We start from the raw sequence: 14,181 nt of genomic DNA, 5'->3' as shown, positions 1-14,181 counted from the left end.
TCTTGGAGTATCCTAAACGTGCTTCGATGGATCCATCGAGTTATGTTCCCTTTTACATAGCGTCTCATTTTTAATTCCTCCCGAGGTTTTGATTTCTCTTTTTTTATGATCCACCAATTTTGATGATCGACTTTTCTTGAGATCAACCATTTAAGAGCAAGCACGGTCCATGTCCATGTCGCCTCCTCACAAATGCGCGATTAAAAAACCTACATGCAAAAAATGACATTATGGTCTCGAGACCCACGAGTATCTCGTCCGATCAAGGTCAGGAAGCACTTGACATTCCGTACATCACGAGACTGGCAAGAATCACTCTGGGGCTCTCCATAAATTACTTCAGGCATTTTTTCGATTACCTTAGACCCCCCTTTGCTTCTCTCTCCCTTTCTTCCTCTCCGTCCTCTGCATCTCCCTCAACCCGTCACCTTGTCTCACCCCTTTCCTTTCAACTCCTTCCCAGACAGATACCTTCAGACTCTCCTAAACTTTAGATTGAGTTCACTTCAGGTTACTCTTACTGCATGCTTCTTAAAGAAAAATTCAACTAAGATTTCTGTTCTTTAAATTTTTAAGTGAAATCTGCCAGTAAGTCGTTCAAAACTTACATCAGTGTTCCCCTTAAGGATTAGGTTACTTTACTTTCCTTTTAAGGAAGAACTGTTCAAATAAATATGTTAATCGCGCAATTTACAATAATTTCAGACTGAACTTTGCCATTTCACATGGGAAGTTTTACCTATGGCTCCCTGAATCAAATTGAAAATCTGGAGACTTCAGATGTAATCATAGGGATGCAAAAACGGTTTTCAATTTATAATAAACCGACCAATTCCAAAAACACGATGTATATATTTACAATCACACAATGGGCATTTTGAAATATTAAACAAAAATATAATACATCTATGGACAAACGATGCCTCAGGCTAAAAGCACCTGTCATCACTGTAATTTCTTAACAACAAGGGGAATCGAATGCAAAATTTTACCTTCCTCTCCATGAAAAAATCAACACGAAATATTTATAACTACGCCTTGATAATACTTATCAATACATAAATTATCACAAAACATATCACTGCGTTTATCAAATTAAATAGGGTTACTTAACTATTATATATGCAGGGTCGCTCAAGAAACATTATAATCTCATTTTCTGGCAGTGCAGCGGTACCCATGAAATCTTTCGCATTTCAGAATGATCCTCGATTTGGAGGAAGGGGGAGGGGGGAGGGGGCGCAATTTCGGTTGATTGCAAGATATCTTACATGTTTCTAAACGGCTATCGAAATAAATCCTATTTTGCACAAAGTTTTAGGTATCTTACTTCGATTGTAGCAATATACAAAGTCTGTCAATCAGAAAATGACGGTCAAATGAATTATTGTAATTAGATATCCCATAAATCGGTCGTTGTGCGTATCCCTTGAAGAGGAAACTGTGTCATCAATTTATATTTGATGTTTTAAAGTTTAACAATCCAATGCATTCAGATATTCCGGTTGAATTTACTTAATTTACGAGGAAGAACACTTCAGGAGCTATCACATCATGACCCTTTTAGGCCGTGCTACCATAACTATGGTCTTCCTTGTTTGAACGTAACCCGATTTTTTCAGCGTCTGTAGCAGGAGATCTGCGAACAGAGAAAAATTCCTCTAGGTCCGGATCATCGGTAAAGTAAGACTCGATTTGTTCCAGACTTTTGCCCTCAGTTTCCGGCAAGTAGAGATAGTAGTAAAGGAAACCCAGGAATGTGGTTGCTCCGTAGAGGTACATTACTCCGCTAAGGCCTACCCACGCTTTGATGTAAAGGTATGACTTGATCAAGGCGGACACCACTAAATGAGTCCAGGCGGCTGATATTCCGGTTGCTAGACCACGACCTCTGAAAATTAAAATCATACAAAACATTTAAAAAATGTATACTATGTAAATATGATACAGTTTATCAATGTTTGGACGCTAAATACGAAGGAAAATTAAGCACAGATTAAATGGAAATTATCCTATATGCATAGGATTTGAATGTTTCATAGTCCTTTTCAATTTCATTCATTTTCGTATTGGTACCGTCTGACATAAATATCAGGTAGCACTAAGCTAGAATCTTGAATTGGACTCCATCTACCGATGTAAAATATTCAACACAACTGCTTTAAACAAGGTGAATTAAAATGGGCGGATTCTACATTGACAGGCTCCCCCTCTCTCCACCCAGCACTACCTCCTCGAGAATAAAGCCGTCTTTTTCAGCATCTACTTTCATGTCTATCACAAGAACGTTAAGCAATCTTCCTTTTCAAAATGCCAGCATTGTAAGGAAATGAGCGTGCGTCGGTTTAGTAGGTGCGAACCATCAAGCTTCTTTCATTTGATTTTCTCTCTTCCCTTTTTTGCACCCGAATTTGTTTCACTTTCTCCGTGAAGTTCATAAAACCATTTCATTACCTAAAATATTTGTAGGCATGTAAATTGTAAGTAACAAAGATAACCCATGGAGCACGTCGATGGCCAAAGTGCAAAACCACGTATCTCTGTTTTATTCCCATCAAGCAAAGTTTTTAAATTTTAACTTAAATGGCTTATTTTCGACATTTTCCGGGAAATGCCCCTTCAAATATTCGCATGCTCGGTAAAATCCCTCCGAACCTCACGCCACCGTAGATTAACAAAAAACAAGCGGGAAAGTTCTAATACTGTCGTATTAGAAAAGCGCTATGAGCGGATCCGCGGAGAAGCGGTCGCAAGGCATATTGGCGCCTGCAAGGCTGAAGGAATACTTCACGCATTGCGCCAAACAGTGAGGTCGGCGTGGAACGCATTAGCGCCTACTAGATTGCATAAATACTTCTCGCATTACGCCAAACGCAGTGCAGTCGGTTAGTTAGCCTAAAACGCGCATTAGCGGCTACAAGACTGTATGAACACTTCACGCATTGCGCGCTTTAATCGTTGTATTGTAATTTATCGTTGTCGGTTACCATTCACAATCACCATTCAGTCGTTCAATTTGGCGTTAACCTTTTAAATTCGTGTTGGTATGTACATGATGTATACATAATAAGAATACTGTGGTGTTGGTCGGTGGTGTTTGTGTTTACTATTATTATCCGGATCGGGCCCGGAACCAATTAATCCGGATAATCCAGAGTCTACTGCATATACATTTTTACGGCGTTTACATGGAATTGGTGGATTTTTCATCATGTTTTACGAACAAGCTCTTCATTCAGCTTTGAAAAGTTTTGATAAAATTGTAACTTACGCCTGAGGAAAGACTTCACTCATAAGCTGCCACGGCAGAGCGTAAAGGCCAAAACCACTGAGGAAATTTATGACGAGCAGCAGGATGGATGGAAACCAGACTAAATATGGGTATTCACTAGCGTCCAAGAAAAAGGAGCAGAAAACTCCGATTCCAATAATAGATGCAGCTGCAATTCCGTTGGAGAAAAGCGCAATTTTCCGCTTGCCAAAATCCCTCAGAAACGAACCGTATGCAACAGCACCCAAAATGAACAAAATTTGGAACAGTATCTGTAACATAGAAAATTAGGTTAGAGGGTACCTACTGAAGTATGTTGATACTTATGACATGTCATTCAAACGTTTTTTTCTCCTTTTTCTTTCTTGAAATTTTACTGTTGCATATTTGGATTGCATTTTGCAAAAAGGAACCACTAGCATTGCAATGTTGCTAAGATTGTGCAACTTCATCTTTTGCAATAAAATTGCGGAAATCGTGAAAAACTATGAAATTTAGATGGTAATTTTTGTCTTAAATTTACAGTTTTTAGCGCGTAAAATAAAAACTATTAATGGATAATCGGGTTTTTCCTCCAAGACAAAAGAAGTTGCACAATCTTAGCAACATTGCAATGCTAGTGGTTCCTTTTTGCAAAATGCAATCCATTTATTTAGCAGCTTTTTCATCGATGCTTGAATGTTATATCTCTATTTCTTTCTTAATTTATGGCAAATAGCTATAATATCAATACCGGTAATTAAAACTAATCGTATTTTAATATTAAATATAATTATAATTAATTAATAATTTTATTATAATTTTTACATTTTTAATTAATTAATTTTTTAATTGTATTATAATTTTTTTTTCGTATATCAATGATTCCTCGATATTTGAGGCATCTTGAAGCAAAGGGAGCACAGTTAATTTTTCTGGATTATTTAAGAATACTCGCGTTGTGGTGCTCGTCAACAAAATGGACTTTGCCCCCTACGCTTCAAGATGCATCATTTTCGGGGAACGGCCTCCAAGATCTCCTTGTTGGTAAGGGAGGACCGGAGACCCCCCCCCCCCTTTGTTATACCCAGTATAATCCATTTGATACTGTTTCGATACTCCGAAAGTATTTTTTCATGTTTAAAAATAATAATCGAATAATAGGCTCTCTGTGGAACCGTGGAGAGAAAATCATACGTACCAGACTGAAGAAATATACTGCATCATAATGTATTTACTCACCAAAATAATTTTGGGGTCAACTGGAGAGTTTAGAGCATTCAGCTCGTTGATGGAGTACGGTCTCATGCCACTGACGACAGCCAAAAAAGTAATTGTAAATGAGATCAACACTAAACGTAAGGGGCGAAGGACATTTTTGTTTGTCAGAGCTTTCAGCTGCGTCATCAATAAACAATCAGTTTTACTATCAATGTCACCTGAAAATTGAAGCGAAATGGTGTTGATAAGAATTTTTTGGACAAAGCAGATGTGCAAAGTTTTTATTAAGCGGCCGGGAAAGAGAAAGGACAGAATTTTCCTAAGCTTTCTCTATCAAATTAAAGATGAGCTTTATGCCCATTTCTCCCGAAGAGTATATTTTTTATCCAATTACTCGAACATGAATTGAAAAGTGCGAATTTTTTAATGCAAAATCTGAACAAATCTATATTTGGGTTTTTAAACAGCAAAAATTTTGCTTTCATACGCCGATTATGGACGGTAGGTTTTAGCCACACATGCACAGGAATATATTTTTTGCAAAATACACTCAGACAATTAATGGATTAAATTCAAGAAAAAAGGACTCTAAAAACATTCTCCAAAGTATATTTGAACTAATCATTTTAAAACATCCATTCGAGGAATTTGGATTGATAGGGGGATAATGGAATTCTACGTGCCGTTTTTAGGTTTTAGGCCTACACCGTGCACACGATATTGTTTAAATTCTCGGTGCACTCTCAGAAATTTTTTATAGTGTTTGGTCCGCGTTAGAAGGCCAACGTCGATTTTCAACACGAGGTCTTTCTTGGAATTAGCGGGAGGGGTTTTGCTTTTAAAGCAAACATACAGTAGCATTATGCAACGATTATTCAACTTAGTTAATTGTTCTATAACGAAAACGAGTGCACCATCCATCCAGAAAAATTTATTCGTCTTGGAGCTCAATTCTCCAAAATTTCTGAGAGTGCGCCCAAAAGATAAATCATTCTTGGAGAATATTCATAATATTTTGTGCTTTGATAAACAGTAAAATCGAGAAATAAATATTTAAAAAAATGAATAAATACATTATAAAACAAAGACGATCTATGCACTATAATAACGCACCAGTTTTTTCCGACGCTTTGGCTTCTTTGGCAGATTTTTTTGCATACATTAGAAGATTTTGAAACTCCTCTTCAACTTCATCTGGGCCAACCCAACCTCTGAGCCAGCATAACGCTTTTTTAGCTTCATCCAACCGATTATGACTAATTAGCCATGCAGGAGACTCCGGTATCTGCAATAGTAAAAATTATGAGACTTTTCCAACTCATCGAGGACAGTCAAGAATCATTTAGATGATTGCATGAGTGAAATAATAAAATTGTTTTTGGAAGAGGATGTATATTGTTACTGACTTAATGCTTAACTCCGTGAGAGTAACGAATAACATCTAACGTTAAAAGCTGAACAGCTGCTACCAGGCATCATTTTTTTATTTAAATATTTTTCAAAAGCGTATAAGTAAGGAAGACACAAATACCAATTATAGCTCCAAGTCAACCAATTAGAAAGTACGCATTTGATGCAGTGATACCATTCAATCCAATTTAAAACATGTAAAAAAATGTCTCATAATTAAGTCTTATCTACTATCTCACTGCACTGCCTTTGCTAAAAATAGCGAGAAATTTCAGTGCGAGGCGGAGAGAGTGGGGAGAAGTGATTCATCACAGAAGGCACATGCAAGGAAAGTTGCCGCCCCAGAAAATGTAGGCGTTTCTGTAGCCTTAAAAACAACCAGCAACCAGCTAGTTTCAATCAGTCAATATCTGGTTACGATATCTTTTCTATAGATGAGTCAAAATTTTTATGCGTAGATAGATGTGAAAAAATTTAATCAATTTTGGAACTTACTTGTGACATGAGTGCAAAAGTCAGAACCGGAAATATGCTGCTAATTAAAGCAGTCGTTCTCCAATCAAAAAATACTCCAAGACCGTACATAATTGTCATTCCTAAATATGTCAAAGCATATGTCAGAAAATGTTTTGCGGGAAACTTCATGCACAATAATAAAGAGTTATTCCTCCCTATTTTTCTTTTTTAACAGGGGGGATTGAATAATTAGTTCAAGTGACGAGTGATTAGGGACATTTACATAACTAAAAACGAAAGGAAATTTAATCATTTTTTTTTTTTTTTTTTTTTTTTTTTTTTATCTGAAACAGACTTGGAGGAATAAAGAGACGTAGCTTTACGTACTTAGAGATTTTCCGACCAAAAAAGATATTCATGGTCTAAAATTTCTTATAGGGTTAAAGCATCCTAAATATCGAAAAAGAAAAAAGAAAAGATATTTTTAAGGACAAATTTTTAATCATGGGGAGTACATTGGTCTCCTTGCCTTCCGTTCCCGTCTCTCAAATAGTTAAACGTTCAGAAACTCACAAAATCCTACAAGTGTCCATTCTTAAATAGTCGCTATCGATTTTTATTCAAAGCAAGCTAGTCTTTTGACATTTCGGATGAATTCTTAATTTTAGATCACTCTGTTAGAAAATTTCCTGGCAGCACAAAAGCAGCTCTCTGTGAAAACGAAATGAACTTGATGCATGGGGATAAATATGGGCTTAAAGCTGTGATTTGATGAGGAAAATTTTAGAATACTAACCTGTGCTTATCGCGGTTGATGTCATGGTGATGAGAGTGCCCCGTATGTGGGGTTCTCCGATTTCGCCGAGGTAGGAATTGAGGGGGGCCTCGGACAGGCCTATGCACACCCCCATAATGATGGCGACGACGTAGAGGGTGGCGATAGAATCGGCGAAAGACAGCAGGATCCACGCCGCGAAAATGGGGATATTGACCAACATGCCGGACCCTCGTCGGCCTAGCGCCTCTTGGACGAAACCCGATGCGAAATTGGCGAGCGGGGTGCAAAAATAAGGCAAGCTACCTGGAAACCAAACAGTCCGATTCAGTTGAAAAAGCATATTTTAAAGAGAGAGAAAATTATGAAAATAATTTGCTCCGGATGGATCATATACTTTCACTCACTGGAAAAATAGTCGCTTGGATCTGGAGTCCAGACCTTAATAACATCGACAAGAAAAAATACTCTTGATTCAATCCGATTTTTCCTTGAATCGAAGAGCCGAGCCTCTTGATTTAGGCGGATTTTCTTTTGACCCAAGCAAAAAGTTCGATTGAATCAAGAGTATTTTTTCGTGTCAATGTGTTTAAGAGTCTGGACTCTAGATCCAAGCGAATTTTTTTCCAGTGTACCTCCAAAATAGTGCATATCACTCTCAGAAATCTTGGAGTGAAATCGGTACGGTAGACTCCACCTCTTAATTTCAGATCAGAGAATTCGCATGATGTGAATGAGGATCAAGACTCGCGCCAAAATGGAGCGCACTTCACAAAAATAAAGTCATTACTCCGCTCTGTGAGAGCATGATTCACTCCGTTTTCGAGTTTTCCCGGAGAAAAATAGGCTCTGGGGCCAATTGCAGTCCGGATGTCACTTCGAAATTTTTAACAGTCTATCTGATTTTCATTTTAATGGTATGAAAAAAGTTTGTTATGAAAACAATATGTTGGGTTCGAACGAATATTCAATCGTTCACAAAGTAATGTGTTAGTATGTCCTCCATTGCTTTCTTTTCCTCTTCCTTTTTTTCCTTTTTTCTCTCATTTTCACTTTTTCTAGCGTTGGAACGGCCCTTTGACCGGCCACCCCACCGGGTAAAGTCCCGGGCCTGCCAGAAATCAATTCGACTCCTACAATATAAAATCACATAGTCAGTGCAGCTCAAGTCTGAAGGCTATCCGATACTATACAGCTGCGAGATTGTGCTTACTTTCTTTACCTTGCGTCAAAGTCTCCAAACCTATTACGAACCACACGTAACAGATGTTCAATGGACCATTAGAAAAGGTGCTTTAAACATCATGATACACTTGTTCTCATTACTGCAATTGACTCCTAACTAAAATATCTGACCTTTTCGATGCGCCCCAACAACCCCAACGAAATTTAGGACTGAAAAGTTGTAAACAACTTCATAAACCCTCAACAAGAAACATTGTTGACCAGGACCGGTCAACTCTCCGTAGTGTTGAGGGTTGATGAAATTGTTTACATCTTATCAGTATTGAATTTCGTTGGGGCTGATCACACGGTTTTTAATGTAGTTGTGCTTTTAGCTTTATTTTTTAATTTTGTATTTATTTTAGCAGTTGATAATGGCTTTGGTCGCCAGCCGAAACGTCTGCGAATGTTTCATAAAGTTTTAGCTTTGTTTCCCACTGTTTTTATTGTGTTTTCGCTATCGAATTTCGGGCTACCGTTACTTTTCTTTCGTGTACTATATAGCTATATATTATAACGCTCACCGAACCAAGATGCCTGAGCATCGTCCATGTTAAGTTCCTCGTTAGGGTTCCCATGGAGCGCGCCAAGAATCAAAGTCGAAGCACCCATCATCAGTCCGTGGTCGATAAGAATCCATCCTTGGATTATCGTCGCTAGCGCCTGGAAAGTACCATGAATATTACATCTATAATGAGTGTGAATCGCAAAGTGTGTGTTTTGCTAAAAGCGGAACTGCCATGCGAAGAAAATATGCCGTAAAAACTTTCGGACGTTGCAAAATGTATGCTTCTAAATTAAACACGAATTCTATGAGGAGCCTTTGAGTACTAATTATCCTCCAAGTTTTTAGAGAAATCCATTCGCAATTTAAGCTGAGGTTACGAAATTAAAATAAAAAAATAGAAGAGACTGAAGAATATTGATAACTCTGCCTAAAAATAAATTTAATTGGGCGGAAAATTGGCAAAGTTCAAATTCTCGCAAGATGTTTCTCTTAACAGTAACACTTTTGAAGTCAGCACAAGAATATCTAAAAAATTAGCTTTGTTTTTGACTCACTTGCACTTTAAGCGCTCAGCCGATAGGCAGCACTTTTTGATTTCGACTTGCCTCTGAGTACTAGTATACTAGTGCTAATGCGTTTAAATGGCGCACCAGCTCATCGATGTGTAGGCTTTTTTTTTGGGGGGGGGGGGGCATTTTTAAAATAAATAAAGCTGTGAAAACTGTATTTTATGCTTTTAACGTAATGCGCAGGTAGTTTCGATCGTTTGTCTATAAGAAAATTTCTTAGCGGTAGAGTAATTCTTATCGAAATTGATCGTTGAACTCAAATGAAGCCTAAAAAAAAACGCGCCCGATGAGCTCAACGGTGAGCTCATTTTCGGGAAACAAAAATACGCGTTTACGGTTTCCTTGGTAACCTTTGTTTGCTATCAGCTGATGTTTTATTTCCATTTCCCAGCCAAGTCGACGGAGTTTATACGTCCTTTCTTCATTAAATACATTTACTAACACCTGAGCGCTTTTCTAATACGACGGTATTAGAACTTTCCCGCTTGTTTTTATTTGAAAAAATCTTGATTTGAACTTTTTTGATTGAGGCTCTTTTTTTTCGCGCTTTTTTCGAAGAATGCAGTGGTTGGAGCTTCCTAGGCATATTACTCGACATCAGCTGATAGCAAACAAAGGTTACCAAGGAAACCGTAAACGCGTAACAACTACCTACCGTCGCCAGAGCCGCTTTCCGACGCGAATGCGTTGGAGCTTCCTGCTTGTTTTTACTTTTTTGATTGAAACTTTTTTTTTTATTGATTGATTTTTTTTTGCCGGTTTTGATCGAATTTTTTTTATATATATTTCTCCTAAGCATGGCAGGCGGCCACCGATAGCGAGCGAACAGCGATGGAGTATTTGTTTTTTCTCTTTTACTTGTTTTCCCCTTTTTTCTCTTTTTTTGGCCACAATGTGATATCCTGCATAATTTTGCCAGTAAAAGGAGGATAGTCACCTGAATCCTTATACGCATACCTACAAGGATCAATTTGAAAGATTGATCGATTGAAATAGGTGAAAATCAAATAAATATCAATTTGATAAAATATCCTATAACTGCGATATTCTAGAAGGATGAATCTTATTCAAGTGAGCATTGATTGTAGTTTAATCTCTCCCCATGTAGATGAACCCGAAACTGCTTTACCAATTAACATGAGGATGCGCTTTGTTAGTGCGAACAGTTTAAAGTTCTTTCAATCCACAGTGTGGCGAGGCTGCAAAGCCCGTCGACGATTTACACTGATTATGTAAGTGTCTAGACGCGCGAATAACAAGCAGTGCTCTCTAGTGGGCGACTTTAACGAGATTCGATTTTAAAACTCGATAGCATAAGCAATGCCGAATGTTAGGAAAATAATTATTTGTTTGAGTATATTTCGGATCCTTTTCCCATCTTTGTCGATCACATGATGCTGTTGTTGGTTGAACTGTCGGTTTGAAGGAGTGCGCCAGCCTGATATTCAACTACCACAGAGTAACGAACTTATTAAAATAACTTTGCAGTTTAATGCGATGAAATTAAAAAAAATTACCGTGAAATTGCAATATTTTTACATTATTTGGTTAATACATGCAGATTATTAACAATCAATAATATGAGCTCCATGTGTGAGAAAAGTAAGCAATTTGCAATGTAAGAGAGCTGGTCATTATTTTCCTTCAAATTTCAGTCGCGATGCACCCGGAGTTTCACGCTGAAATTGCACAATCAGATAAGCAATGCTTTCTTTATTACGAGCAAATATGGCTAACGTTTAAAGGAGGAAAATAGATTTTCCCGGAATTACAGCTTGAAAATGTATTCGACCTTGAATTCGCCAATCAAATGGTGCTACTTACCGCGTGCACACGTTTTTGAGCGATAATTTACAGGTGCAAAATAATGTAATTGTCCCCAAAATTAATTCCGATAATGTCTCAAATCTCAGGTGCGACTCACCACTTGCTCTTCATTAATTTTGATATAAGATTCTATTCACAAACTAATTCTAGGCAGAATAGACTAAAATATGCGATTTAGTACGTAATCTAACTTGATTTCAAGTAACATGAAAAAAAAATCACGGCACTATCTATAGTACCCGTTTGTTTCATGGCAGAGCAGCAAAACAACACAGGAAACGTGTCATTCAATGATAACTTTTCTAGTTTTACTAAACTCTTTCAAATTTCATCCAAATTTTTCTTGTGCAGTTTTGTCGTTAGGAAAAATGTTTCTACGGATCTGGGTGTTTTTTTGGAAATTTCAAAACCACCTAGTGCGACACACATGCACAAAACAAAATAATAAAAAAAAACCTCCCCTCCCTGCAGGCCTTTTTCCTGGACCAAGGTCCATTTGAACCCAGTCTGTTCGAACAAGACAACGCGAAATAAATTGGAGCTCCAGGATGACGTAACAAACTAACCTGTGCGTATGTCGACCTGCTTGAATATCCATACTGCCTCTTGGTTGTGAGAGAGCTCTTCTCGTCAGAGGGACTGCCAGAGGCCGGCGAAGGGTCACTCATTTCGTCCCTTATCACTTAAATCCCTGTAAAAAAACACATTCACACTATCACAGGGATCGAACCGAGGCCGGCACTAACTCTAACTTTCACGTGCACTTGTCAACAAAGTCGTGGTACCGAGGAGCACCATATCTCGCCACAACCGGTGAGAACCGTTTCACCTGCGTCCGGCCACGGATCTGATTGGAACCTTTGTGGTCCCACTCACACTAGCGGTCTAACCGCAACGCGACGCGCGACGGTCTGATCACTACGCTGCGCGCGCACGAAATGGTCGTCTCTGACCGCTAGTGTGAGAAAGACTCATCCCCAGCGGGTATTGCCAAGTTCACGTACTGAAAATGTGCCCAATTTTCTTAATTCGAGGGTTTGCTTTTTTGTTTTTTTTTTTTTTTTTTTTTTTTTTTGTTTTTTTTTTGTTTTGTTTTTTTTTTTATAGACGGACGTCTGACGGCGTTTTGTGTGGGTTGCTTTTTCTAAAGTCATACTTTCAAAAATGACTACATCGAACATCAATATATCCAGAAGCGGATCCAGCAATTTGTCAACGCCGGATTTCCTCCATTTAAACCTATGTTAAAAAATAAATTCTTTTCGGAGCACCTGGCCCCTCCAAGAATCGATACATTTCCGTAGGTTTAAATGGAGGAAAAACAAGGTTGTCAATTTGCTGGATTCGCCAATGAATGTATCAATTTAATTCAGACATATAAATTTTTCGTTCATTGGGCAATACTTTGGACCCAGGATATTTCTAGGAGAAGCCCAAGGCTTCGTTACGTAACGCTACGATCGGCGCGTGGGCCAATTTATTTAAAATTCATATGAGTAATTAACGCAATGTAGCAAATTTACATAAAGTTCATCAGGAAACGTCAATTTACGGGATGAAGGGAGATGTCAAACAGACTTTTAGGGAGATATAGACTCGTGTTCTATGGGTGCGTTACTAGATAGATGGGGTTGTAAAAAAGATCAATATTCAGTGTCACATGTTTTATGAACGGACCCAAAGTCTCATTCGAATAAGTCAGACAAGCAGATGACCAATAATGCGTCCCGATCTTCATTGGTTGCTAAATTATGGTGCGCGTCAAAAGGGGAGCCATTCCCAAGCAGCACACTTTGCAATAAATTGCAATTACACCGTAAAATTATTGCTACCACATTGGAGTGTTGTGTATGTTACCCGTCTACTGACTGAAGGTATATGTACTTAGGTATGTGCGATAAAATTGAAATACGTTGCAATTTCTTATTGCATTGTGCTTTCCTTGCCCATCCTTTACACACGAATACCGTCTTTTTGATTATGCAAAATTGGCATTTATTGACCAAATAATTTTATTACTTTTGCAATTTTATGATAAAAAAATGCAATTTTATTGCATTAAATCGCAACTTAATCTCAGTATTTTCAGCGTTTGAACTTTGCATATCGGCGCGGCGCGACGGTTTTCAGCGATTTAACTTACAATCAGAATCTGCCCAACCGGTCACCGGACGGCACGTGAGGCGTAGCGGTCGGCGCGGAACGACGCTCGGTAGGATCACCCGTCGGGAGAGGTCAAAAATAAAATTTTTGTTTTCGCTGAAAATTTTTTATTTTTATTTTGTCAAACTATAGTTTAAAATGAATGCCTCTGAAAGGAAATTTTACGAGCAAACCACTTTAACAACTTTTAAACTTCCAGGATCTGCACACACGAATATATAAGCTTTTAAAGTTTCCGATTCATGTCCAACTTCTCCTATTGACTTGCTCCGTTGTGCGGCGGAGGAAATTGCACGGGTGGAACCGCTGGCACCTTGCTCTCTGTTTGGTTATGTAACGCATTTGACTGATTCTGAATCGGTGTTGTAGGATGCTAATAGGAAAACCAGTCGACGCTTATGGCCAGCGGCGAAGCATCCAGCGAATCCTTCTCTGTAAACTGGGCAAAAACTGTCGCACAGTTCTCCCCTCGGTTGCTTCTTGCACTCCGTGAAGACTTCGGTGGATTCTGCGAAGTTATGTAACGCTAAGACCCGGTTCACCGGTTCGACCACTTCGGCTTCCACCTCTAGACTCCTGACGAAGAAAAACTTTAGATGGCATTTTTGTAGATTTTAGGGCTTATGAAGGGAATTTCTTGGTATTAATGACACTCTCTTGGCTAAAGGGACATTTTTGGACTGTAATTCTTGAGCATCGGTATAAACTAACTAGGTACTCGACGTGTGTTTTTTTAGTCAGTGGATGGAGCTTAACCGAAGATCATAGGAGTGGGTCT

The 14,181-nt window shown here is 38.4% G+C and overlaps 1 protein-coding gene across 2 annotated transcripts; it reads right to left on the bottom strand.

Moving 5' to 3' along the window:
• Positions 1 to 832: 832 nt before the first annotated feature.
• On the bottom strand, positions 833 to 12,132 carry LOC140224968 (facilitated trehalose transporter Tret1-like). 2 transcript variants are annotated; one of them, XM_072302123.1, is made up of 8 exons: positions 11,807 to 12,132; positions 8,861 to 8,999; positions 7,134 to 7,418; positions 6,377 to 6,477; positions 5,585 to 5,756; positions 4,493 to 4,689; positions 3,272 to 3,543; positions 833 to 1,891 (listed from the first exon to the last, which is right to left on the bottom strand). In XM_072302123.1, the coding sequence occupies exons 1-8, from the start codon at positions 11,906 to 11,908 to the stop codon at positions 1,564 to 1,566; spliced, it is 1,596 nt and encodes a 531-aa protein (XP_072158224.1). In that variant the 5' UTR covers positions 11,909 to 12,132; the 3' UTR covers positions 833 to 1,563. The 2 variants fall into 2 exon arrangements, with proteins under 2 accessions (XP_072158224.1, XP_072158235.1); XM_072302134.1 differs by lacking the exon at positions 11,807 to 12,132 and adding an exon at positions 11,238 to 11,388.
• Positions 12,133 to 14,181: the final 2,049 nt, after the last annotated feature.

Source organism: Bemisia tabaci, chromosome 1 (genome assembly GCF_918797505.1).
Source record: "Bemisia tabaci chromosome 1, PGI_BMITA_v3".
NCBI lineage: Eukaryota > Metazoa > Arthropoda > Insecta > Hemiptera > Aleyrodidae > Bemisia > Bemisia tabaci.
The sequence above is the reverse complement of the archived record's forward strand: the minus strand, read 5'-3'. Positions and strand labels throughout refer to the sequence as shown.